Source organism: Camelus ferus, chromosome 4 (genome assembly GCF_009834535.1).
Source record: "Camelus ferus isolate YT-003-E chromosome 4, BCGSAC_Cfer_1.0, whole genome shotgun sequence".
NCBI lineage: Eukaryota > Metazoa > Chordata > Mammalia > Artiodactyla > Camelidae > Camelus > Camelus ferus.
In genome coordinates, this window is record NC_045699.1 from 21,874,329 (window position 1) to 21,900,158 (window position 25,830).

General features: G+C 36.2%; 2 protein-coding genes across 5 annotated transcripts in view; one reads left to right on the forward strand and one right to left on the reverse strand.

Moving 5' to 3' along the window:
- Window positions 1-2,426, forward strand: part of PSIP1 (PC4 and SFRS1 interacting protein 1) — a 39,730-nt gene extending 37,304 nt beyond the window's left edge. For both annotated transcript variants that reach the window (XM_032477682.1, XM_032477684.1), the window contains exon 16: window positions 2,296-2,426. In XM_032477682.1, coding sequence (XP_032333573.1) covers window positions 2,296-2,392 — 97 coding nt within the window. In that variant the 3' untranslated portion in view covers window positions 2,393-2,426. The remainder of the gene's footprint in view (window positions 1-2,295) is intronic.
- On the reverse strand, window positions 603-25,799 carry SNAPC3 (small nuclear RNA activating complex polypeptide 3). Of its 3 annotated transcripts, XR_004319151.1 has the most exons (10): window positions 25,442-25,798; window positions 24,657-24,734; window positions 19,095-19,179; window positions 12,110-12,214; window positions 10,264-10,413; window positions 8,255-8,337; window positions 6,756-6,920; window positions 4,107-4,214; window positions 2,315-2,937; window positions 603-1,498 (listed from the first exon to the last, which is right to left on the reverse strand). XR_004319151.1 is itself a non-coding variant. In XM_006188419.3 (9 exons), the coding sequence occupies exons 1-9, from the start codon at window positions 25,756-25,758 to the stop codon at window positions 2,790-2,792; spliced, it is 1,239 nt and encodes a 412-aa protein (XP_006188481.1). In that variant the 5' UTR covers window positions 25,759-25,798; the 3' UTR covers window positions 603-2,789. The 3 variants fall into 3 exon arrangements, 1 of the variants encoding a protein (XP_006188481.1); XM_006188419.3 differs by having other exon boundaries at window positions 603-2,937; XR_004319152.1 differs by lacking the exon at window positions 603-1,498 and having other exon boundaries at window positions 2,906-2,937; window positions 6,756-6,793; window positions 25,442-25,799.
- Between the last annotated feature and the right edge of the window lie 31 nt (window positions 25,800-25,830).

The window sequence follows — 25,830 nt, forward strand, 5'->3', positions numbered from 1 at the left end:
ACCCAGTAGAATCAACTGTTGCATGTTTTCTCTGCTATTGTGGAGAAATTTCAGGTATATCATTTAAATCGGAGAACCTGAATGGGACTTTGTGCAAACAGCTTGACTGGAGTAACTTAAGCCTTATATTTGCTATTATATCCTTAGATTTTATCGAGTTTTTGCTCATAACATTGATTGTAGTGTACCCACACACACTTACCTCGTTAAAGAAGTCAGGTCAAGATGAGGTCTGCCATCTAATCCTGTACAAGAGCAAAGGCTTTTATAAGGCTCTGTGAGGGCTTCACTAACACAACTTACTTTGTCCCATTGGCCAGAGAAAGGATGATCTATTGGAAATAGCAAACCCATAATTACATCTTAAGAAATGGAGAAGCTGCTGTCCAGGCAGAAATGCATTTATATTTGTGCTGTGTAATTCTCCAACCTCAGAGATGATAAAGACACTGCAGTTTGCTTGGGATAAAGATCAGATTATCCTTAAAGGGATACTGAAGCCGAAAATAGGTACTGCTTTTCTAGACAATGATTTTGTGCATGTGTATCCACTATTATATCAAAATCTGATTCATTTTCTAACTACAGAGGATACTGATAAGTTCATGACAACATTTTCTTTAATGTTTGCTTACTCCATTGAAGTGATACATGTAATTTAACAGTCATATGTTTAATACTGAATTTTACAGCTACAAAATCCCTGCTTCAAGACATCTTTTATGCCTTCAAAGTTAGGAGTTTCTTTTGACTTGAACTTGATTGGAAACCTGTATAACTGATACATAATACATTGGCAAGTTCTGGGAGTAACATGGTTGGCCTTTTCTCTAGATCTTACCAGGAAATGATTATAGAAAGGTATATGAGCCTTTGTAACTTTGGTGAAGAAATAACCTTAAGAACCAGCAGAATAATCTTAGTAAAGGACAAAATTTCAGTAGCAGTAATGTTTTAACTGACAATCTTCTTTTTCCAGTAAAAATGAATTGACTGGTACCACACATAGATTAATGCTTCTTTATGACATCTACTTTCTGGAATTTGCTGTTTTGAGACTATGAAATGAAAATAAACAGACCCTTACATATTAATGTAAGACCTATAAGGAATGCAGTTAAACAATAAAGGAAGCGAAAATTCATTTTTACCTGTGGAACTTTAAGGAATTAGGTAAATCTATGGTTTTCCAGCAGAATTTTTCAATCTGTTCAAATTTAGCATCATTGGAAACATGAAAATAAACTTTTAGGCAGTAACAGCCGGCCAGCCATGGAGGGGATCTTAGTTCCTTAATGCAACCACTGGTAGAAATAGGTACTGGTCTTCTTTATACCAGTTGACTTAACTGGATATGTGGCAATTAAGTCCATAAAACATTTCAATGTCAACCTTTTGAACACATAGTCTTACAGGCTTCATCAGTTTCTGATTTATATGGTAATGTCTTTTCTTAGCCACCCAGGGAGTGTAGAATTCAGATTAATTTAAATATAACCTAGAAAAGAGAACATGAAATTTAAATATGACACACTTAGAATGAACTATTTTTTGGCATTCCCAAAAATCTTAAACAGAAATAAATTTTCCACCAAAAAAGACTTGCAGAAGACATTTCAATATAGGTAGCCATAATTTTCTCCGATGGATCTAGACCTCAGAATTTATCAAAGTTGCCCTACGGCCCAGAATGAGAATAGGATAACTAGGATATCACAGCAGGAAGAGCTGGGCTAGAGAAACACTTGTGGGGCAATGGATGAAGCTCATGCTTACCATGCATGAGGTCCTGGGTTCAATCCCTAGCACCTCCATTACTACAATAAAGTGGTAAATTATAAAAAAAAACAAACTTGTGTTTTCTTTTTGCATATAGAGTACCGGGTATTATTGCCCAAGAATTAAGTGATCCAGAGCTAGCAATCCATAGGATCTTGATTTCCCATGTCCACTCAGTGGTCATATTAGATAAAATCTAATTTAAATTTTTTTAGATAATAAAGATAGTAAATTGACATATTTTAAACTAATAGCATTTTCTGATTCTAAAAACTTCTGATCAAAAAAATGAAGCTTCAATTTAAATGTTCCTTCTGTGAAGGTAAGAGTATATACTCAAGATCTTTATAATCATCCATATAGTGAGTCTCCAAGTCTTTAGTGAGACTAGTTTCTACCAAAACCTAACATTACAAAAGTGTCCAGTGTAAGATTAAATTACACAATAGTTAACTATTACTGTATTTCTTTTAAAGTACAGTTTTTCCCTTAACTTCTCCCTCATTTTTATTACAGATATTTGAAGGATCTTTACCTTGGAGGCCTCATGGTACAAGGTGTAGCTCTCACATTCTTCAAAGAATTTTCAAAACACTTCCATCACTTGATGTAATGTTAAGAGAATTTTGCTAATAATGAACAAAAAGCCCTCTGGACACAGAGTGAATAGGCAAACCAGACTGGGAGAAAACCAAAATACTTGTATCTGACAAAGGATATGTATTCAGAATACATATACAGTACTCCTACAACTCAATAAGACAATTCACTTAAAAATGGGCAAAAAGCATGGAATAAAAAATGTACTTTGGAATAAATACTAAAATAATATATTTCAAAGCATTTAAATACAATCAAGTTTCTTTATAGGAAAATCTGCGATTTGAACTTTTGCAGGGCTGGTAACTTTAGCTAACTGCTTCAAGTGGATCCTGTTCCTCAGTGGCATTTCTTGGAAGTGAAGTAACCATCCAAGAGGACAATTATTTCACAAGGGTACACTTTTGTTATTAATTAAAGGTTCCAGGATCAACATAAGGATAAGCGAGGAATTCCCCCAGTTTGTTGCCTTCTGAATCATAGTGGAGCATTCTGAAGCAAACATCACAAAAGAAACATGGGTCCTCTGGTGCAAAACTGTCATTGTTCGTCACCCATCTGTAGTTAAAAAAGATGTACATCATTTCAATCAACTTTTTCATGCTTGAATGTGCTGGAAGTTATGACTTGCAGTAATATGTAAACATAACATTCCCACTACTGCCTTATCATTCTATCTTATTTATACATTATAATCCTGTACATAATTTTGCATACACATATATAGGTAGAGACATAGCACCACCAATACTCTGCAAGGCAAGAGGGTAACTTCTCTGAAAAACTTAACAGGTAAGTAGAAAAGAATATAAATCTATACTTGAAAGCATCCACACTTTTGCTATGACATACCTATCCTTCAAATAACTGTTAATATGAACATAATCGTTGTCTGCTAATAGGCCATCTTGAAAATCCATAATATTAGATTCTACAGAGTTGATAAACTTTTTTGCTTATCTTTCTAACTGATAAATTAGTACTGGTTATTTTGAAAACTCCAGCTGTTTTACCTAGAATTTAGGATAAAATGTTAAGAGTGTATAAAAATTCAACTGAGATTTTTTGTTCTGAGAAGTCGTATTAAGTGAAAATGGTATTTTTCAGTCTATCTAAATTCTGTATGTCATAACATTTTAACATTTCTTGATTTCTGTTTTGATCTGATACCTAATTTATCATGTTTTCCTATTGATCATCTAGAAAAGCATATTGTGGTGGGGAACCCAAAACAAATGACACCAAAGTCTTCCCTTTTTCTCTGAATGGCTTTTTGACTTTGATGCACAGTTAAACATAACCTAAACATGCAAAACCACAAAATTTTATAAAACCATAATTTGACCTCATTAAAAATGAGCTGCAGTGTTATTTTAATCATCAAGAAGCTGTGGGTGAAGCCAATAATGTAAAACTGCAGACAAGAGGCAGAAAGAACATGGCTCCCTGATGATACCATCATCCAGTATCAACCCAACTAAAGTCTGACCTAATCCCTGGACTTAAACTGTCCATCGTAATTCATTTCCTTATTGTTTAAAAATGTGGCTGTAACCTACTAAACTGATTTGTACTAATGTCTATGGCGCTTTCCTACTAGATAAAACCCTTTCTATTATTTATACCCCAAAGTATAAGCCCTCAGATTCAAAACAGAAAAAAACTGAAATCAGTACTTGACTTTTGAGAACCTATACTTCTCAAGGAAAAAAAACAGAATCACTTACCTAGCAGTGTACATTTTACAAACAAAACATTTTCTGGTCCAGAGCCAGTGCTTCTTGATAAGAAGGGGATAAAGTGTCCTATCCAAGCAGTCATCATGATGCACAAGCCTTTTGTACATAAGAAAATAAATGAAGATATTATAGTGCAAATTTCTGTGATCTGTAATGAAACATATCCTTACCTCAAAATTAAGAACACAGTACATACATTTTTCAATGTATTGTGTTCCACAAAACACTTTTTCCAAAAGACCATTTGGGATTGTTTTCTTTCCTGTGAAACTTCCCAAATCCCTCTATGGCCATGTGCACTGCAACTCGAAGGGAGAAATACTGTAGGCAGAATTTCTTTAACGTATTCCATCAGAGAATCCTTTCTCTGCTCAACATTTAGTACCTTTTTATGGAACACAGTTTGAGCAAGTCTACTGAGTGCTATTTTCCCTCCATTAACTGCCTATGTGTTACAGACATGGCTCGCTCTTTCTTCTTTTTTTAATTAAAAGAGCCCCTTTACTAAAATCTAAATCTGACTTCTGAAATAATGTGAATTAGGACTTTAGTTTTAGGTGTCAGAATTAAGAAATTTTATGTGGGAGTCAGTCTCCACTATGACACTAACCAGCTTTGTGTGGGTCTGGATAAATCCCTTAACCATGCTGGACCCAACTCTTCATCTGAAAAATGAAGGGAATGCACAAGAGTATTCTAAAGGTCCCTGATAATTACAAAATCTGATTTTTTTTTAGTAAGAAAGGGTAGCAATGTATCAACTTTACCATCAGAAAACAATAAATAAACTTAACAGTTTACCAACTATTAAAACTGTGGAATGGCATCAATGATTAAATTCTCCTATAAGGTAAAAACTACTTGGAGTCAATTACATTTAAACATTTCCTTAGGAAAGTCCTACACTGCAAATGTAATGTAAACTGTTTTTTGCAAATTGCCTTGAATTTAAGGAATGACACTGTATAGTGCCTATGCTGTAAGAAATGTAAGGAAACTAAGACCACCAGAGAAAAGTGGATTGTCTTCCATCTTATGCTTACTCTGATGCACATTCCCCCTCATTTGAATGACAAGCAAGCAGAACAGCTTACATAAAATTTAAAGAACACATTACTGAAGAAATAAACATGTATAACTTTAAGTCATAGAAATCTAGGAGGCTTATGAGCTCTCCTGGCTCTTGCTTCAGCAATTCTTCCCTAGAGACAACTGTTTTCCATTCTTATCTGCTTTTTAATATAGCTCCCTAACATCCCTCCACAGAACTACTAAACTTTGGTTAAATAGGTAGTTAATGTTTAAATTATGACGAATGAATTAAACATCCCCCTAAACCACACAACTATCAGTTCATTTTATTGCGTAACACTTTAGTCTTCTAGCTACTAATTCTCCCATGTTTGCATTTGGCTGCAGTGTACCCGTCACTGATGCAGTTCCCTGCTTTCTGACAGACCAGTAAATGTGCTCTCCATATGGGTTATGCACCAGGCGGAGGTCTAGCAGTCTCAGGACAGGCTTCCTGGGTCCTCTGTCCTGCTCCAGTCTCCGCTCTAAGCTGTTCTCCAGGTCTGTGCTATAGCCATCATGCTGGGACTTCCCTTTCCCATCATTCTGAGAGTTCCTTTCATGTCTTAATCTATTCTGCTTTGCATTCCATGTTTTTCTTTTTTAAGGTTTACTCTTTGTGTAAGGTACTTCTGGCAGCTTCCTGAGAATGAGGGCATAGGCGGTAAATTTTTGAAGACTGGTCACTAAAACCCAGAAACAATGGAAGCAGGGACGTTCTGAAACCAACAGTTCCTATTACCAGTATAATAAAACCGTTTAAGTCTATCATCGGTCCATAAAAAAAATCTTAAAAATTGTCTCTCAGAAAAAAACCAAACCAAGAAAAGAGCAGGGCTTATACCTATATATTGGTCCTTCATAAATTGAGATTTCCTAAATAATGAAATAAATAGCTTTATTCATTAGAGATACCAGCTATTTCAGGCCTTCCCACTCTAAATCTTTATCAAAGCATGAAGTCTTCATATTTATCAAATATTAGAATTCCTATCCTCGTAGGCCCCCCCCTTTTTTGGGGGGCAATTAGTTTTTAAAATTTTACTTTATCTTAATGGCGATACTGGGGTTGAACCCAGGATCTCATGCATTCTAAGCATGCATTCTAACACTGAGCTATATACCCTCCCTCCCCCTCCCAGTTCCCTTTTATCTCCTTCAAATTTGGGCAGAAAGAGAAGAAACCTAGAAATACAGCTGCAAATTTGCAAAGCAGAGGGTCTACATGATATACAAAGTGAATGACTATTACTTGAATAATAGCTGTTTAACATACAAATGGAGACACTTTTAAAAGTATTTGCAAATTTTTAACACTTTAATAAACAGCAAAGTTTTTATTACAGGTTTTCTAAAAGACAATAGAAGATGCAAATGGATGCAGAGTTGGTCACTGTATGGAAAGCTAACACGTATTTTTGCTGCTCTTGACCCAAGCTGCCGTGATTACTTTTAATTCCTCTTACTGCAACCAAACCAAAAACAAAACAAAACAAAACAAAACTACCTGTGCAATAAAGAAAAAAACAGGACAAACAACAAAATGTTCTGAGTGCTGCCACTTACCTTATGTCAGTAATGACAACAACGTGTTCACAGTCTCCCTGGTGACAGTATAAGTAAGGAAAACCCAGTTTAATATACAAGTCATTAAAGGTGAAATCTTCCATCTTAGCAGTCTGAAACTTGCCATAGCCTCTATCATGGGACTCTGACCACTCAATGATGGTTCTGAAGGGGAGAAAGGATAAGGATGTACCACTGCTCCACAAATGGTTTGTGACTGCAGTACTTCACCAAAGCCAGCTCGCCCAATTAACTGGACAGCTACCATCTTGAGATGAAAATCAGAGTGGCTGATCCATGTTGCAAGGAGGAAGGAACTCTGAATCCCTCTGCATCAGTTAGAGCAGCAGTTCTCAAAGCATGGTCCTGAGACCCCTCAGAGGTTTGTGAGGCCAAAGTCACCTTTACAATAATCCTAAAATATCACTTGCCCTTTTCAACTTATTCTCTCATAAATGTACCAGTTTTCTGGAGGCTATGTGATGTGTGTTAGCACTTCAGATTGAATGGAAAATACATAACACCCTTCTCACTATTTTGTTTTGGAAAACAGTCATTCTTCACAGAAATGTTATTAATGGTAACTAATGGGACTATTTAAATCAGTTAATTTTACACAACCGTAAATCAACTATAGTTCAATAAAACTGGTTAATATTTAAAATATTTCTTAGTTTCAGTTTCTAATATGATAAATATTTACAGTTATAATCCTCATAAACAGCTCTTTGGAGTCCTCAATTGTTTACAAAGGAGTAAATCTTTTTTGGCAGAGACCCAAGTCCAAGAACTGCTGCATTAGAATATGGATGTAAATGACTATAGTAAGAATTTATTTAAAACTCTCAGAAAAAATATACATATATACTGTAGCTGCCACGTCACTAATAATAAAAGTACAGCAATGCTTTTATGTAGGCAATGATATTAGATAAAGATTTTTCATGTTATGTACTTAAGCAACTATATATACATATACACACACACATATATATATACACACACACACTCCTAGGGCGAATAATGGAATACATTAGACAAGCAGAAAAAATAGTGAAAGATTAATTTACTATCACCTAAATATGAAGAACAGAGATTAATAAAGCGTGTTTAAGTGGGATTTAATCTTTTTTAGATGTATCTAAGGCTAAACTCAAGACTTACTGTAATTTCTAAAAGAGTTGATAATATATTTAAAAAATAATTTGAGATAGCTGACAAAGATCTTGAAATTAGAGTGTAGGTGTGTCTTTGGTAAGAAAATTTTCTTCTTGGGAAAAAAATTTGATTAACTTATAACCTAGGTCAACCAGATGAAATAACTTGGAAAATATTTTAAAAACATAATTTTTAACCCTCAAATAAACAAAACAATCTAACAAAGTAATTCCTTGGCAAAGATCCTTAACAATAAGGACCAATAAGAGGATTTGTGGAGACACCACTATTTTGACAACTAGAAACAGAAAAGACTTTGAGAAGATTTTTGGAAAGTATACCTGCTCAAATCTCTGCACTCAGGGTACCTTTTATCATTGTAAAATGTTCCTTCAAAATAAAAGAAGGCTGATTTGTACAGGTCCTAGAAGAAAACAGATCGCATTGAGAGAAGGCTCAGTATTAACAATTATGAAACTGCTTTAAGGATTCCATATTTGTCATAAAAATCACACTGTTTTACAATAACTTCATGAAACTTCACAGATATGCTCAGCTCATTTATTTATTTAACACTTAATGGGAACCTCTTATGTGACAAGGATGTTAGATAGCAGGGGTAAAGGTGTAAGGACACAATCCTTTCTGCTATTTTCAATTTTATCCTATTGCTGTTTTAATCACTAGATTTGATTTAAATGTGTATATTCTCCTCGGATTCATGAAAGGAACCCAATTAGAACTGAAATAAACTTCAATATTATTTTATTATATGCAGACAGAGCAGTGACATTTTGGGTATCAGAACTAAAAACTAAACAAAGTTAGATCTTTGACGTTTCTGCAGTGATAACAATGATCATGGAGTTCTGCTGTTCTGTCGTTTGTTTTGTATTTTCAGTGGGCCTTTATAAAAATTCTCTCTCTGTATTTTCAATAACTCAGCCAGGCAGAATGTGAATTTCTATTCTCACTCAAGCAATCTTGACCAAAGTACCACAGTAGGTGCACAAATGGTCTGAACCCTCATGTTTCAACTTTCAGTCTACCAGGCTTTCCATCAGAGGGGTGGTCCCTTAATCCTGGCTTCATAACAGAATCCCCCATCTACAGATAACCCAGCATTGGCATCAGACACTTCAGTTTTCATGGCTTTAAGTATACGCTGGTCTCTGTAAGTCTCTCTAGCCACATTCTCTCTTGTTTTCTAGACCCATTATTTTTAAGTGCCTACTGGACATTCTCACTCAGCTTCAGTGCTGCTGGGCATTTTTACCACCTCTCTATAGTGGATGCACTCTGCCCTTTTTCAGGGTTACTGTTTAATTCCTTCTGAAACTGCCAGCATCTTTTTCTCATGGCTTACCTTCAGCTGAAAACCTTGCTGTTTATTTCACTGAGAAAATAAAGGTATCAGAAAAGATTTTTCTATGATCTCTTACCCACATTTGCCCAGGAGAAGAATTTAGAATAAGAACTAAGATGAAACCTAAGTTATGACAACACTTATGTAGCTGATGGCAAAGGAATGAGCAAAAGAAGAGATTGTGATGGTTCCTGTCCAAACTCTACCCCCATTCTCATTGTTCCAAACATCTTTTCACTGATCTACAGGAGAAGCTGTCCCTGTTAAGTATGCCAGTAAATCTGAGGTCCTCTGCCAGAGCTGTACCAGGTAACACAATTAGGTCAAACTTGCTCTATATGAAATTCAGAAGGATTAAGGCCCTACTACTTTATTGGGGTAAGCAATCCCTTCTGAAAACGGGGTGGCCAGCCTACCACTTTGCTCCCTTCTATCCTGATCCAGCTGGTATGTAGGGTTACCCTCTCCCTTTGAGAGCAGCACCCTGGGAAACACCAGCAAGGACCAACAACAGGTGTTAGGGCCCTGGCTGCTCTGGTCCTTGGACTGACAGCTTCTTCTCTAGGCAGTGATGCTCTCCAACGCTTTGCTGGGGGCAGTTATAACAGACAAACTCATACAGAGTTTGAAAGAGGAGAGAGAACAGCAGATTCCACTGCTAAAGTGAGGTCAAGCTATATGAACATGGAAAAGAGACCTATTGGTTAGAAAATTAGGTGGTCCTATGACCTTAGAAAGAAGAGTATACAAAGAAGTGTTGAGAAATAAATGGGAGATGAAGAAATCAAAACCAGGGATAGCCTAATCTTTGAAAAAGTCTTGATGATAAAGAGAAGGGAAGAAACAGACTTGATGGAATGGCACAGAAGAAGAAAGCATTTACTGCAATGTTCATAAGCCTGCTAGAGTAATCACTATTTCTTCAGCTTATTATAATTATTTCCTCTTGTCTTATGGGGGTTAGGAAAAAAAAAATCACCTTACTTTGCTGATGTGCTCAGGAGCTTGGTCAGGAGTGTTGCTGAATTCCCCACCTATCTGGAGGTCACTGACACAGCAAATGGAATCCCTCAGTTCCGTGAGCTTCTGACTGCCCAATACCAGCATCGTCTGGTAGGGTTTGTGTTCTTTGTGCTAAAAGTCAGATGGTAAACAGTTCAGTGTTCACTTAGAGACAAAGCATTTAAACTATAAATCCTGTCATGATGAGGTCAACTAATTTAGTGGTTTCCTTAATTTAAGTTATCCCCATAACATGGTGTCCTGCATTTTCTTAGATTCTGTATTTGTCTACTCAGCATCTATGAATTGTAGGTCCCAACTAATCACCAAAGCTGTTTACATCTCCCCTGTGACCCAAAGCCCATTCTCTCAAACTATGTTCCTTCCTTAACTCTCATATGCCAAGCCAGTATTTCCCCTGTCCTAAATCGACCCAGAGCCAGGTACCAGACAACTAGGGCAGCCCAGACCCACTGGAATTATTCAAGCTAGCCCATCCCAGACTGTTTACTCTGCCCTGCCTTGCCCTTCCTGTGGAAACTCCAATAATGGCTGTGGCCTATGCCTTCCCCTTGCTCTTTTCTGCCTCCTAAATATAATACACTGGTGCTTCCCCCGTGGCCCTGCATGGCACAGCACATCCCCTCCTCTCAGGAAGTGTAAATAATAAAAATTTTCTTTCAATGGCACTGGCCTCCAGAGCTGTCACTCAGTCAGCTCCATAAATTAAAATCCCAGGAGTACACTGAGACACTTGGTCACTACTTATGTTTGTCCAGAATTTACAAGTTGGATTCCTAAGGCTCAGTGTGATGGTGTTAGGAGGTGGGGCCTTCGAGGGCTGGCACCATGCTTTTACACTTCCAGCCTCCAGAACTGGGAGAAACAAATTTCTGTTGCTTATAAGGTACCCAGTCTGTGCTATTTTGTTATAGTAGCCAGGATGGACTAAAACACTTGGCAATAAAACTTTTTTAGTTTAAGGTAAAGTTTATAATCAAAATACTACTCAAATGACATTAGCTTGAAGAGCCTTTGGAATATAATTTCACTTTCTTTTAAAATTTCCTGGAAGTTACCTCACTGAAGTCAAGCAATCTATGCACTACCCTCATGTTATAAACCCAGAGGTTTGCTTTTATTGGTTTTGCTTTGCTTTGTTTTCTCTGATTGATAATTTGAGATCTTAATCAAACAAGGTAATTAGTACTAACTATATCCCAGATGGTTCACCAAAGCCCATTTATTCACAAGTGCAGTTCATCTACAGTAGTATTTCACTTGAATCTCATCAAAGTTTATGATACACTTAGTTGGGGAAGCAAGAATATATACACTCTGGGTGGGGACAGAGTTCTTTTTATTAGAACTAGGACATTCCTGAATACCCTTGACCTATGAACTTCTGCATTTTCATCTAAGAAGAGATGGTTTTAGTTAGTTCAATAATTTCCCATGAATTGTGAATTAGTGAACAAAGACTACTCCCCTTCTTTACCAGTTTTTCTGCAAAAAAAAAAAACCCTCAGGAATTCATATAATCAGAATCACTGTGGATTTATATAATATTCAGTTGCTACTAGCGCAGAAATCAGGTATACGTTCCAATGCTGTAACTGTAATCGTATTACTCAAGAGAGTATTTGAAATTTGACCTCATTTATACTATTCCTTCTAAAACAAAAAACTCAGTAATATAGACAGAATGTCAGATAAGACAGCATATGTTTCCATTTATTTTGAACCCTAAGTAATGTAACTTCAAATAATTAAACTCTTTGACAAAAGTCACTTATGATCTGTGAGTCCAAAAGGTTTTACTACTGACCTTATGAAATATAACAGGGTACAAGATATTCACAGATAGGATAAGCTCTCCTTCTTCAATCATGTCTGCTGGATTTTCAGGCTTTTTTCCTATGGCATGTGACTCCTGAAGAAGGAAAACAAATTAATGAGACCTAAAATCCGACACTATGACCCAGATAAGAGGCAGTGCACAAAATATCTTGCTCAGGTCACACTGGCTGACCAGAGATAATGAAAAAGAAACCTCAGTGACCACACGGCATACCTTGGAGGTATTTTGGGTTCAGCTCCAGATTACCGTAACAACAAATATCACAATGAAGCAAGTTACATGAATTTTTTGGTTTTCCAATGCACATAAAAGTTGTATTTACACTATACTATAGTTTATCAAGTGTAATATAAGCAGTATGCCTATACTATAATTAGAAATACTTTATTGCTAAAAAATGCTAACCATATTCTGAGCCTTCAACAAGTTGTAGTAACATCAGTGATCACCGATCACCATAACAAATACAATAAAGATGAAAAAGTTGGAAATAATCTTGAGAATTACCAAAATGTGACAGAGACACCAAGTGAGTAAATGCTGTTGGAAAAATGGTGCCAACACACTTCCTCAATGCAGGGTTGACACAAATGTTCATTTCATAAAAAAATCACAGTATCTGCGAAGTGCAATAAAGTGTGTGCAATATAATAAGGTATGCTTGTACACAAGGAATACACACATTGGAAAGATAGTTTGGAAAAGTCACAGACAGCTCCAGGCCTCAACAAGTAAAAATCATACTCAGAATATCAAGTTCTCAACAAAAACTTATAAAAACACATACAGAAACAGGAAAACATGGCCCATTCGTAAGAAAAAATGAATTTGACAGAAATTACCATTAAGGAAGCCCAAACACTGAAATTACTAGTCAAAGACAACAAATCAACTGTCTAAAATGCACTCAATGAGCTAAAAGAAACCACAAAGAACTAAAGGAAATCAGGTTCCTCAATAAGATTAAAAGCTGGTTTCTCACCAGTAACCATGGAGACAAGAAGGCAGTGGGGAGCCATGCCTTGAAGAACATTTAAAGCCATGAAGAACAAAAAATAAATAAAACTATCAACCAAGAATACTACACCTTGCAAATCTATCCGTCAGAAATGAAGGAGAAACTAAGCCATTTTCAGATAAACAGAATCTGAGCAAATCCATTATCAGTACTTGCCTCTTATTAGAAATGCTAGAGTTCTTCAGGCTGAAATGAAAAGACACTAGACAGTAACTCGAATCTGTATGAAGAAGTAAGGAACACTGATAAAGGTAACAGCATAAGTAAACATAAAAGGCAGAATTACTGTACTTTTGGTTTGTAACTTCTTTTTTTCCCTATGTGATTTCAAAAGTAAATGCCTAAAACTGTATTTATAAATTATGTTAACAAACACATAAGCTATAAAGATGTATTTTGTGACAAAAACCACACAAAGGGGAGAGACAGATGTATAGCAGAGCATATGGATACTACTGAAAAAGCTCATATTACTAAAACTAGGTAACAACCTAGTAAGTTTATGATATTAATTGTAATCCCCAAGATAACCACTCAGAAAGTAAGTAGAACATATACAGAAGGAAAAAAGAAGGCAATCAAGAGGATATACCACAAAAATTCAGTTAAGTAACAAACAAAAAAGGCAATAATGAAAGAACTGAAGAACAAAAACTATATAACATACAAATAGCTAAACAACAGAATAAATTCTCATCAGTAATTAATTTAAATGTAAATGGACTAAACACTCCTATTACAAAGGCAGAAGATTGGCAGATTGGATAAAAAAATGTTATCCATCGATACACTCTCTACAACAGACTCACCTTAGATATGAAGACACAAAGAGAGACTCAAGGTAAAAAGAAGGAAAAGATCTTCCCTACAAATAGTAACCAAAAGAAAGCTGAGGTGGCTATATTACAGTCAGACAAAACAGACTTTAAGTCAAAAAAGGTTACAAGGGACAAAGAAGCACATTATATATTAATGAAAGGTACACTCCAGCAAGAAGATACAATAATTACAAACATATATGCAGCTAACAATAGAACCTCACAATACATGAAGCAAAAATTGACAGAACTGAAGGGAAAACAGATGGTTCTACAATAATACTTGGAGACTGGAATACTCCACTTTAAATAACAAGTAGACCACCCATATAAAAAACTAATAAGGAGATAGAAGAGTTGAACAGCACTGTAAACCAATTAGACCTAGGAGACATGTATAGACTACTCCATCCAACAGGAGCAGAATATACATTCTTGTCAAGGGCACATAGACCAGTCTCCAGGACAGACCACCAAGTCTTAGCAAATTTTAAAAGACTGAAACCATAAAAGTATTTTTTCTGATCACAATGGAATGAAACTAGAAATCAGTAACAAAAGGAAAATGGAAAAAGTCCATGTGGAAATTAAAACAGCCAATGGGTCAAAAAAGAAATCACAAGGGAAATTACAAAATACCTTAACACAAATGCAAACAAAAACACAACAAAACAAACTTATGGGATGCAGCAAAAGAAGTACAAAGAAGGAAACATATAGCTCTAGACAACTACATTAGAAAAGAACAATCTCCTATCAATAACCTAAGTGTATACCCTAAGGAACTAGAAAAAGAAAACTAAACCCAAAACTAGCAGAAGGAAGGAAAGAATCAAATCTGACTCATGGAGAAATAGAAAATTTGAATAGAAGTGTACCAAGTAATAAGATTGAATCAAATATTTAAAACCTCCTAACAGAGAAAAGCCCAGGACTAGATGGCTTCACTGGTGAATTCACTAATCCTTCTTAAAGTCTTCCAAAAAACCTGAAGAAGAGGGAAAACTTCCTAACTCACTCTGTGAAATCAGCATACTCTGATAAAGTCAGACAAAGACACTATGAAAACTACAAGCCAATATCTCTTATGAATATAAATGGAAAACTTGTCAACAAAATCCTGGCAAACCAAGTTCAGCAGCATATAAAAAGGATTACATATCACAACCAAGGGGGAATTCAACCTCAGGATGCAAGAGCAGTTCAACAAATGCAAATCATTGTAGTATACCACACTAATAGAATGATAGAAAAAAAAATCATCATCTCAGTTAATGTAGGAAAAACATTTCACAAAATCCAATACCCTTTCTTGATAAAAACATTAAATAAAACAGGAATCAAAGGGAACTTCTTCAACATGATAAAGGCCATTTATGAAAAACCCACAGCTAAAATAATACTGAGCGGTGAAAGAGTGATAAGGAAGTACTTTTGCCACTTCTATTCAACATAGTACTAGAAATTCTAGCGAGAAAAATTAGAGGGAAAAAAAAAGGTAAGGAAGGAAAAAAGGCAGAGCAAGTAAGCAACCAAACTGGAAAAGAGATAAAGTTACCTCTGATGATCTTCTATGTACAAAATTCTAAAGAATCCACACACATAAAAAATCACTTTAGAGCTAATAAACAAATTCAGTAAATTTGCAGGATATAAAATCAACACACAAAAATCAGCTGTATTTCTATACAGGAACAACAAACAATTTGAAAAGAGTATTAAGAAAACAATTCCATTTAAAACAGCATGCAAAAGGGAAAAGTTGGACAGCTGCATGTAAATCAATGCAGTTAGAACACTCCCTCACACCATACACAAAAATAAACTCAAAATGGCTTAAAGACTTAAACATAAGACAGGACAACATATATCTCCTAGAAGAGAACATAGGCAAAACATTATCTGACATGAATCTCAGCAATGTTTTCCTAGGTCAGTTCCCCAAGGCAACATAAAATAAAAGCAAAAATTAACAAACGGAACCTAATTAAACTTATAAGCCTTTGCATAGCAAAGGAAACCATAAGCAAAACAAAAAGATAACCTGTCGACTGGGAGAACATATCTGCAAATGATGCAACTGATAAGGGTTTAGTTTCCAGAATATACAAACAGCTCATCCAACTCAATAACAAACAAACAAACAACCCAATTAAAAAGTGGACAGAAGACCTAAACAGACATTTCTCCAAAGAAGACCTACAAGTGGTCAACAAGCACATGAAAATATGCTTCACATCACTAATTATTAGAGAAATGCAAATCAAAACCACAATGAGGTACCACCTCATACTGATCAGAATGGCCATCATCAAAAAGTCTACCAATAATAAATGCTGGAGAGGGTGTGGAGAAAAGAGAACCCTCCTAAACTGTCAGTGGGAATATAAATTGGTGCAGCCACAATGGAAAACAGTATGGAGATAACTTATGATCCAGCAAACCCACACCTGGGCATATATCCAGAGAAAACTCTAATTTGAAAAGATACATGCACTCCAATGTTCACAGCAGCACTATTTACAACAGCCAAGACATGGAAGCAACCTAAACGTCCATCAACAGATGAATGGATAAAGAAGCTGTTGTATATAAGTACAATGGAATACTACTCAGCCATAAAAAACAATGAAATAATACCATTTGCAGCAACATGGATGGACCTAGAGATTATCATACTAAACGAAGTAAATCAGACAAATACCTTATGATATCACTTCTATGTGGAATCTAAAATATAACACAAATGAACTTATTTACAAAACAGAAATAGACTCAACAGACAGAAAACAAACTGATTGTTACCAAAGGGGAAAAGCTGGTGGTGAGGGATAAATTAGGAGTTTGGGATTAGCAGATACAAACTACTATATATAAATAACAAGGTCTTACTGTATAGCACAGGGAACTATATTCAATATTTTGTAATAACCTAAAATGACAAAGAACATTACAATGAAAAAGAATACATATATGTATAACTGAATCACTAGGCTGTACACCAGAAGCTAACACAACTTTGTAAATCAACTATACTTCAATCATTTTTTAAAAAGCATAGAAAGAAATAAAATACTTAGTAATAAATTTGACAAAGGAGATGGAAGACTTGTACACTCACACACACACACACACACACAAAACACAAAATGTTGTTGAATAGAATTAAAGACAACCTAAGTAAGTTGAAAGACACCTTTTGTTCATGGATTGGAAGACTTAATATTGTTAAGGTGACAATACTACCCAAAACAATATAAAGATCTGATGTAATCCCTATCAAAATCTCAATGCTTTTTTTGTTTTTACTGCAGAAATGGAAAAACTCATCCTAAAATTCGTAAGAATTTCAAGGGACCATGAATAGTGAAAACAATCTTGGGAAAAAAACAAAATTGGACAACTAACATTTCCAAATTTCAAAAATGACCCCAAGCCACAGTAGTCCAAACAATGTGGTACCAGGCTAAGGACAGACATGCCTAAGCCAATGAAAAAGAACAGAGAGCTCATAAACAAACATTTGGTCAACAAAGGTGCCAAGACCACTCAGTAGGGAAAGGATAGTCTTTAGTGTTAAGAAAACTGAATACCCACATGCAAAAGAATGATGTTGAACCTTTACCTTTTACCAAATGTAAAAATTAACTCAAAATGGGTCAACAACTTAAACTAAGAGCTAAAACTATAAAACTCTTACAAGAAAACAAGGTAAAACAACATCTTCATGACACTGGATCTGGTGATCGTTGCTTAAGTATAGCCTCAAAAGCACAGATAACAAAAGAAAAAACCAAATGAATCAAATTTTATCAAATTAAAAATCTTCTGTACATCAAAGGACACTATTAAGAGAGTGAAAAGACAATCCATAGGACTGATGAAAATATTTTAAAATTATACACATGGTAAGGGTCTAGTATCCAGAACACACCAAGAACTCTTACAAATTAAAAACAAAGAGACAAACAAGCCAATTTAAATACTGGCAAAGGATGCAAAGGACTTGAATAGACATTCCTCCAAAGAAGATATACAATGGCCAAAAAGCACATCAAAAGATGCCCAGCATCAATAATCATTAAAGAAATGCAAATCAAAATCATAATACCACTTCACACCCACTAGGATGACTATTATTAAAGCCCAGAAAATATTAAGTGTTGTGAAGAATGTGGAGAAATTGGAGCCTTCCTGCATGGCTGGTGGGAATATAAAATAATACAGCCCCTGTGGAAAACAGTTTGGTGGTTTCTCAAAATGTTAAACCTAGAATTACCAAATGACCAAGCAATTCCACTCCTTGGTATAAACTGAAAAGAGTTCAAAATGGACTCAAACAGATCCTTGCACACTGATGTTCATAAGAGCATTAGTTACAATAGTCAAAAGGCAGAAATAACCCGAACGGCCAACGACAGATGAAAACAAAATGTGCTATATCCATACAATGGAATATTATTCAGCCATGAAAAGGGATGAAATGTTAACACATGCTACAGCATGGATGAACCATTAAAACACTACAGTAAGTAAAACAGGCTGGACCAAAAGGACAAATATTGCATGATTCCACTTATTCACAGAGACGGAAAGTAGAACAGAGGTTACCAGGAGCTGGAGGAAGGGAGAACGGGGAGTTAGTGTTTAATGGGTATAGAGTTTCTGTTTGGGACGACGAAAATGTTCGGAGACTATGTACTGATGAATCCATCGTGTCTACTAACACTTAATTCCTCATTATTCATCATCTTAAATTTTTCTGAAGGTTTTACTTAAAAGATGATGCACTAGGAGAGGATATAGTTAAACCAAAGTCAGGAACAGAATAAAAATACCAGAAATAGGGTAGTGAAAGGCATGAAATTAGCCTTAAACAGAGAGCAAGACCAAAGCAAAATAAAAATAGAGGCAGAGATCTGAGAGTAAAATGTGACATCACTTGAATTTTACGGGTCCTTTTTTTTTCTACTATTCCCATTGCCGGTCAAGTTTCTCCAATTCATTTCCAACTAAGCATACCCAACATAAAGCCACCACATAGCCATCACTGACACCACTAACATCCAATGACAGCCTGTTTCAGGGGAAAAGGTGAAAAAGAAAAGACTTTTACCATCTCGTAAGCAAATGTCTCTTGTCTGCAGACCCGATCTATCGTTATGGTTTCTTCCCGATGTTCCAGAAGTCTCTTTCTAACCCTGTTATAAAAAAAATCAAACTTCAACATTCTTTACTGGGGCTTCAAAAATATCTTTAATATTTAATTTTCATTCTGAACTAATTTTAGACTTAAAGAAAGGCTGCAAAAACAGTATAAAGAGTTCCCTTATATCTCTTACCTGGCTTTCCCTATGTTAATATCTTACATGATCATAGGATAATTATCAAGACTAGGAAATTAACATTAATACAGTATTATTAACTATACATCTTTTTTGAATTACCCAAATTGTAAAATTTAGTGCTTTATTTTTCTGTCCCAGGATCCTATGCAGATACCACATTATATTTATTTCTCCTCTCCCCGGTAGTCTTATAGTTCCTCGGTCTGTCTTTTATGATCTTGACGCTTTCAAAGAGCCCTAATCAGTTATTTCATAGAATGTCCCTCAACTTGGATTTAATTGCTGCTTCCTCATAATTGGAGTAAGTATATAGTTTTTGGCAAGAATACCATAAGAATGATGGTATCCTCACTGTCTTACCGTGAGGTTCATAATGTTAGTATGTCTTATTCCTGGAGATGTTTACCTTGGTTAAGTTCCTGTCTGCCAGGTTCCTATGCTAGAAAGACACTTTCTTTTCCTTGGTATCTGATGTGTTTGGTGGGGAGATACTTTGAAACTATGCAAATCTTGTTTCTCCTCAAACCTTTATCCAGGAATTTTTGCATTCATCAGGAGCTTTTGTCTGCAACATTATACTGTGCTATATGCCTTATGGTGATTCTCTTTTCCCCTCCTTTTACATTTATTCATTGGTACTATGAGGAAGACTTGCCTCTTTCCTCCTATTTATTTATTCAGTCATTTATATTATTAGTAAGAATTGATAGATACTTACTTCATTCAATAAGTTAAAAGCTAACACTATTGTTATTTTGTTGCTCAAATTGTTCTAGTTTTGGCCATTAGGAGATCCTCCAGATTGGCTCCTGTTCTTTCCACAAGTTGACACTTTTTTTTTTTTTTTTTTTGAGGATTTCCTTACTTTCTGGCACCCTAAGATGCTCAGGGCTCATCCTGTATTTTTGTGTCTCAGCCCTGGAATCAACCACTTCTCCTAGGAGCCTTAATTCCTTCATTGTAGAGAGGTTTAGAGACCTATCTCTGAGCATGAAGCATTCACACTGTTACTGCAATCACTGCTTCTAGGACTCTCAGCAGAGAGAGGTAGGAAACATATATATATACACACACACACTAACCCACATATGTACACATAGCTGTCTTTCTATTGGTCCATCCTTCCTCATCCTTTAGTATAACTGCACAATACTCCACTGTGTGGATCTCCTACAATTTCTTCGACACTCTCCTATACATGTATATTTAGGGTATTTCAAATATTTTCGATTACAAACAATGCTGTAACGAATAACCCTGAACATATTTTCATACTGTTCGAGGTGCATCTTCAATAGATTGTAAGAAGTGGGACTGCTGAGTCAAAAAGTGCCTATGTAATTGTGGGTGAGGTATTACCAAGTCTCCCTAGAGGAGGCTTGTATCAATTTACATTTCCATCAGGAATGTATGAAAAGGCCCATTTCCCCTCAGCCTCATCAAAAGAATGTATATTTTAAAATTTGTGCTAGTCTGATAAGAAAATGAAGGTATTTGTCATTTTAATTTGCATTTCTCTAATTATGAAGATGCACATTTTTATATGTTTTTGAGTTATTTTATATCCTTTTTGTGTATGAATTACTGGTTCACATCTTTTCTCCATTCTCCCTTTGTGTTTTTGCACCTCAACTTTTAACTCTTATATACTAGGGTTATTGGCTCTTTGTGGTACATATTTTCTCCAAGTCTAGCAGCTGTCTTTTGACTTTATTTATGGTGTTTTTGTCATGCAAATTTTTTCATTTTTTATGCAGTTAATTTTATCAACTTTTTCCCTTTTATTGCTTCTAGATTTAAATCATAGTTAGAAAGCCTTTCATTACACCAAGATTTGTATGTTTCATTCTCTACATTTTGATCCCAATCCCTTGGGAGTTTATTCTTGTGCATAGTGTCATACTAAATTTCCATACACATTTGAATCTAACTGGACTTTCTCTTCTATTCCATTAGTCTATTTGTCCATTCATGGGCTAGGACCTACTGTTTTAATTATAAAGACTTTGTAGTATATTTTAATATGTGATAAAATTACTAGGCACTCACAATCCCCCCTGCCGGTTTTCCCTAGTTATTCTTGCATATATTCCATATGAATTTTATTATCAATTAACTCCATAAAATAACCAATACTTTTGGTATTTTTCTTGGGATTGCATTTAATTTATAAATTAACTTAGAAAGAACTGACAACATTATAATGCTTAGTATTCCTATTCAAGAACAGAGAATATCTTTCAATTTTTTCAAGACTTTTTCTGAGTCTGTCAGGAGTGTTTAAAATTTTTCCTTACTTCAGCTTTACACATTTTTTATTAAATTTATTCCTGAGTATTTAACCTTTTTGACTACTGTAAATGGGATTTTCTCTACCATTATGTTCTCTAGTTGTTTGTTTAATCATTTTACTAGATATGTCTCAGAGTTGATAATACTGGGGTTAATTTTCCCAGGTAACCAGTGAGCCCTTTTAATTTGTAGATTTGGAATTTTTTCCAATTCTGGAAATATGTCTTAAGTTATATTCTTAAATATTCTATTTATATGCTACTGTATTAAAAACAACATTGGTCAAGCTTCTGAGATGACGGATAAGTTTCAGTAGCACACATGTAGTAACAAGTCTCTCTTTTATTCCGAGGAATTAAGATTTTCTCTTAAGTAGTCTAAAAAAATCTCAAAAGTGCTCAAGGTAAGTTATTTAGTTTGCTATGGATTAAGGAGAACAGCATCAAAGGAGAGTCAATCTCTTAACAAGTGCCTTTTTCCCCACTAACACACATAAAATGAGTCCAATAGCTCCATTGGGGAAAAGAAAAACTGTAAAATGTTGTTTATTTTATGTCATAATGGAAGAGTCATGTACTTAGATTTTGTTTTTACCTTTATATTTTTAAGTTATTGGTGGGGAGAACAAAGGAAGGTTTAGGGAAAAAGAAAGCATAGAGAAACAGATTTCTGGCTTTTGGCACAGGTCTAGTTTACTTGTGGTACTGCTAAGATTAATGTGAGTCCTATTTTAAATATAAAAGTTTCACAATACATCAAAATAATCCCATCCAAGGAAATCTGTACTAGCTCCTTTTATATTAGAATATACACATAATTCTCTTACTCATATCTCCCATGGAAGGGACTAGAAGACAACCCAGGAGATCCAGTTGATCAAGAAACAGAAAACAGCCAGAGGAAGTAGTACTACGTAAAGCAGTCTGAAACTTATTATTTCACACAGTTTAATAAAACCACTATAAGCCAATTAGCATGTAATTAACTATAGCAAAAAAAAGTTTGCTTTGTTTATAATTATTATCAACTTTCTTTTTCCAGCCAAGCTCTAAAAAATCATTTCCTTAGGTTTTTGCAAGTTTAGTTTATCCCACTCATTCTACAAATATCTACTGACTCTATTATGTACCAAAAATCTAGAAATGGGGGATATAGCAATGTGTTTATGACAGACATAGCTTATGGAACTTCTAAGTTCTAGCTAGAATGCAAAATTAAATAAGTACATTATAAGTGTGATGAGTATTTCAACAGGGAAGTATGGTGGGGGGGGGGGACTATATTTGCATAAAGGGGGAGCTAGATGGAGTCCTTACTCCTTCAGCTAAGACCTGAAAGATAAACTGAAGTCTGCAAAACGAGGGTGATAAGGAGAGTAAGTGTTCTAGGCCAAGGCCTGGAGTGAGAGAGCACATTCTAGGAAGTCAAAAAGTGTATTGTGGCTGGAGCACTGCAGAGATACAGAGTTGAAAAGATCAGCAAGATCCATTCTATAGAGGCCTTTGTGATCCACTTAAGAACTCAGGACTTTTGCCTAGAAGCCACTGAAAGGTTTTAAGAGAGAGACACAGTCAGAGATGCATTTTAAGGAAAATAAATAAATAAATCCAATTGATCAATCAACAGTAGTTAAAGAACACCAAATGGAGCAAAGCAGTGCAACAGGCTTAAGGGCAACACACAGATGAAGGAGTCTGGATTCCCAACGAGCCTTCAAGAACTTTAGAAATGTTAGAGGAGCTGTAGACATTACCAGTGCATACAATCCCTAAGGGAGACAGGTGAGTTGTAGAGAAGTGAAAAGGAATCTTAGGGTCTCAAAGATGGGGTAGGTTTCAGCTGGGAGAAGGGCCATGGGCATTCTCAGCCACTGAAAGAGAAAACGGTTGAAAATAAGTCAGGAAAGGCAGACTGGGGCTATGTGGAAGGCTTCAAATATCTAAGTAAGGAATCTGAAATTTGCCTATAGAGGAGAGGTTGACCATTGACAATTTCTCAGCAAACAAGCACCCTTACGTGATAGCATGATGGATAAATCAGGAGCAAAAACAGGACCTAGGAAAGACGGGAACCTTCTGTAGTGCTCCAAGTGTTGTAAGTGTAAACATCAGCAACGGGGATAAGAGAAACAGATTTGGCAGTTAATTACAAAAGAAATCAAGGTAGAGCCGAAATACCTGCCTATATTTTTGAGGGGGAACAACAGAAAAAGTAGGATAAAGGATGACAGCTGAGATGATGCGAAGTAAGAGGGCTACAAACTGGCAATGATAAATTTCACAACTGCACACGCAGTTTCTCTGTAACAGTATTACCGTAGAGCAGTGTTTCTCAAAATGTGGTTGGCAGACTGGAACTGATTTGTGAGTTAATTGTTATCCAATCAGTACAGACATTGAAAGGAAGCATTTAGAAATGTTCACAGCAACATGACAGTACTTTTACTGTGAATTTAATCATAAAAAATTTGGAGTTTTATTGTTTGTCTTTCAATTCCATTTTTCTAGTATTTCATTTTTATCCTACTTTACAAAAGTATGGATCTGTCAAAAAATTTAAAATAGCAGTCCTTTATCACACTATCAGAGTATCTAGCTTGAAATAATTTGAGAAGTACTATCAAGAGTATTTAGCTTGCATTCAAAAATCTAACTGGATTAACTGTACCTTTATAAACACTTAAACACAAATTTGAGAAGGCGCTGGATATTAGAGTTAATGCATTTACTGTTAATTTTCTTAGGTATAATAATACCACTCGGGTTAAGTAGGAGAATGATACTTTTAGGAGCTATATGCTGATATATACTTAGGGACAAATTATCATGATGTCTGTAACTTACTGAATGGTTCAGCAATAGAAAAAGATACACAGCAGGTATCTCAAACACATACAGCTGAAACAAATACGGCCAAATGTTAACAACGGTTGAATTTAGGGGCTGGGGTGATAACAATACTATACTATCAACGTTTGAATATAATGCTGAAAAAATTTTTTAATAACTAGCATGTAATAAAAGCAAAGTCCTCCATACCCCAAAGTCACTAGGTCTGCATCCTCTGGGATGACTTCCGGATCCTCCCCTTCTTTGAGGCACTTCAGTTTATCAAGGCTAAAACAAAAACAAACAAAAAAAGCAATCACGCATCTAGGACTTAGCGAGTTGGGGTTGTGTCCTAAACACACCACAGAATAATTAAGAAATTAGATAAAACCCAGCAGGCGGCTCTGAGGAGACGAGAATTAAAGGCGAATTCTGTGCCGATAGTCTACAAAGAAAAGGATATATGGCTGGTTGAAGGCGGCCAATATGATTAAATGGGGAAAGAGATCGTTATTTTTATATTTTCAACCCAAATAAGGCACTATGGGGAAAATCTCAGTAATAGCATACCAAGAGGTGCCCAAAAGAGACCAGAAAAAATCAAGGTTTTAACACTCTTCCGGTTAAATCTTACAGCCTCATCATTCTAAGGTTCCTCCATCATCAAAGTGTCTGCCAATGGCAGATATACGTCGCTGTTACGGATTGCTTCTATACGTTAACAAATACTTTAAAAACTACTGAATAGAAAATTTAATCTTTTATGCATCTCTCTGGTCCTTTCACTCCAACTAGCAGAAATTTTGCATTCGGATCACGGGATTTCTACCGTTGTTCCGGGAAAGCTCCAGCAGGTTGAAAGCTTTAAAGGGCGGTCCTTCTACCCCGGGGAGTAAACCACAGGCCCGCCCAAGGGTAGGTCCCATCGGAACGCAGAAGCAAGGCTGCACCCCGGTTGACCCCAAGCCGCAAGAGCCCCTGGGCCCCGCACTCACCCGCACACTGCCCTCAGCTCGGCTGCCGCTCCCAGGCTACAGCCCAGATCCCGGGCCACGGCTGCATCCTCCAGGCCGGAGTCGGCGACCTCTTGGTCCCCAGGCAGCGCCGGTGCCTGCGGCTCCTTCAGCGACAAGTCCCCTTCCCCGCGCAGCCGGCCACGCCACAGCTCCCCGAAGGCGCCCACGTGGAAAGCGCGCGTGTTTAGCTCAGGAAGCTCATACTCTGGAAAGTTGCAGCCGCCACTGTTGGGGATCGGGTCCTGCCTGCCACCCATCCCGCCGCACGTTGGGCCGCCAGGGAAGCTTTCAGCCATGTTCGCCCCACTCCCTTCCCTGAGAAAGCCGGCCGATCAAGGCCTCGCGGAGCATGCTGGGGCTTGTAGTTG

Coding starts and splice junctions, on each gene's coding strand:
- SNAPC3 (XM_006188419.3), bottom strand. CDS start 25,758: ATGGCTGAAAGCTTCCCTGGCGGCCCAACGTGCGGCGGGATGGGTGGC. Junction 24,735..25,441: donor GAGCTGAGGGCAGTGTGCGG/GTGAGTGCGGGG, acceptor TTTTTGTTTTAG/CCTTGATAAACTGAAGTGCC. Junction 6,921..8,254: donor GAGTGCAGAGATTTGAGCAG/GTATACTTTCCA, acceptor TCTCCCCTTCAG/AACCATCATTGAGTGGTCAG.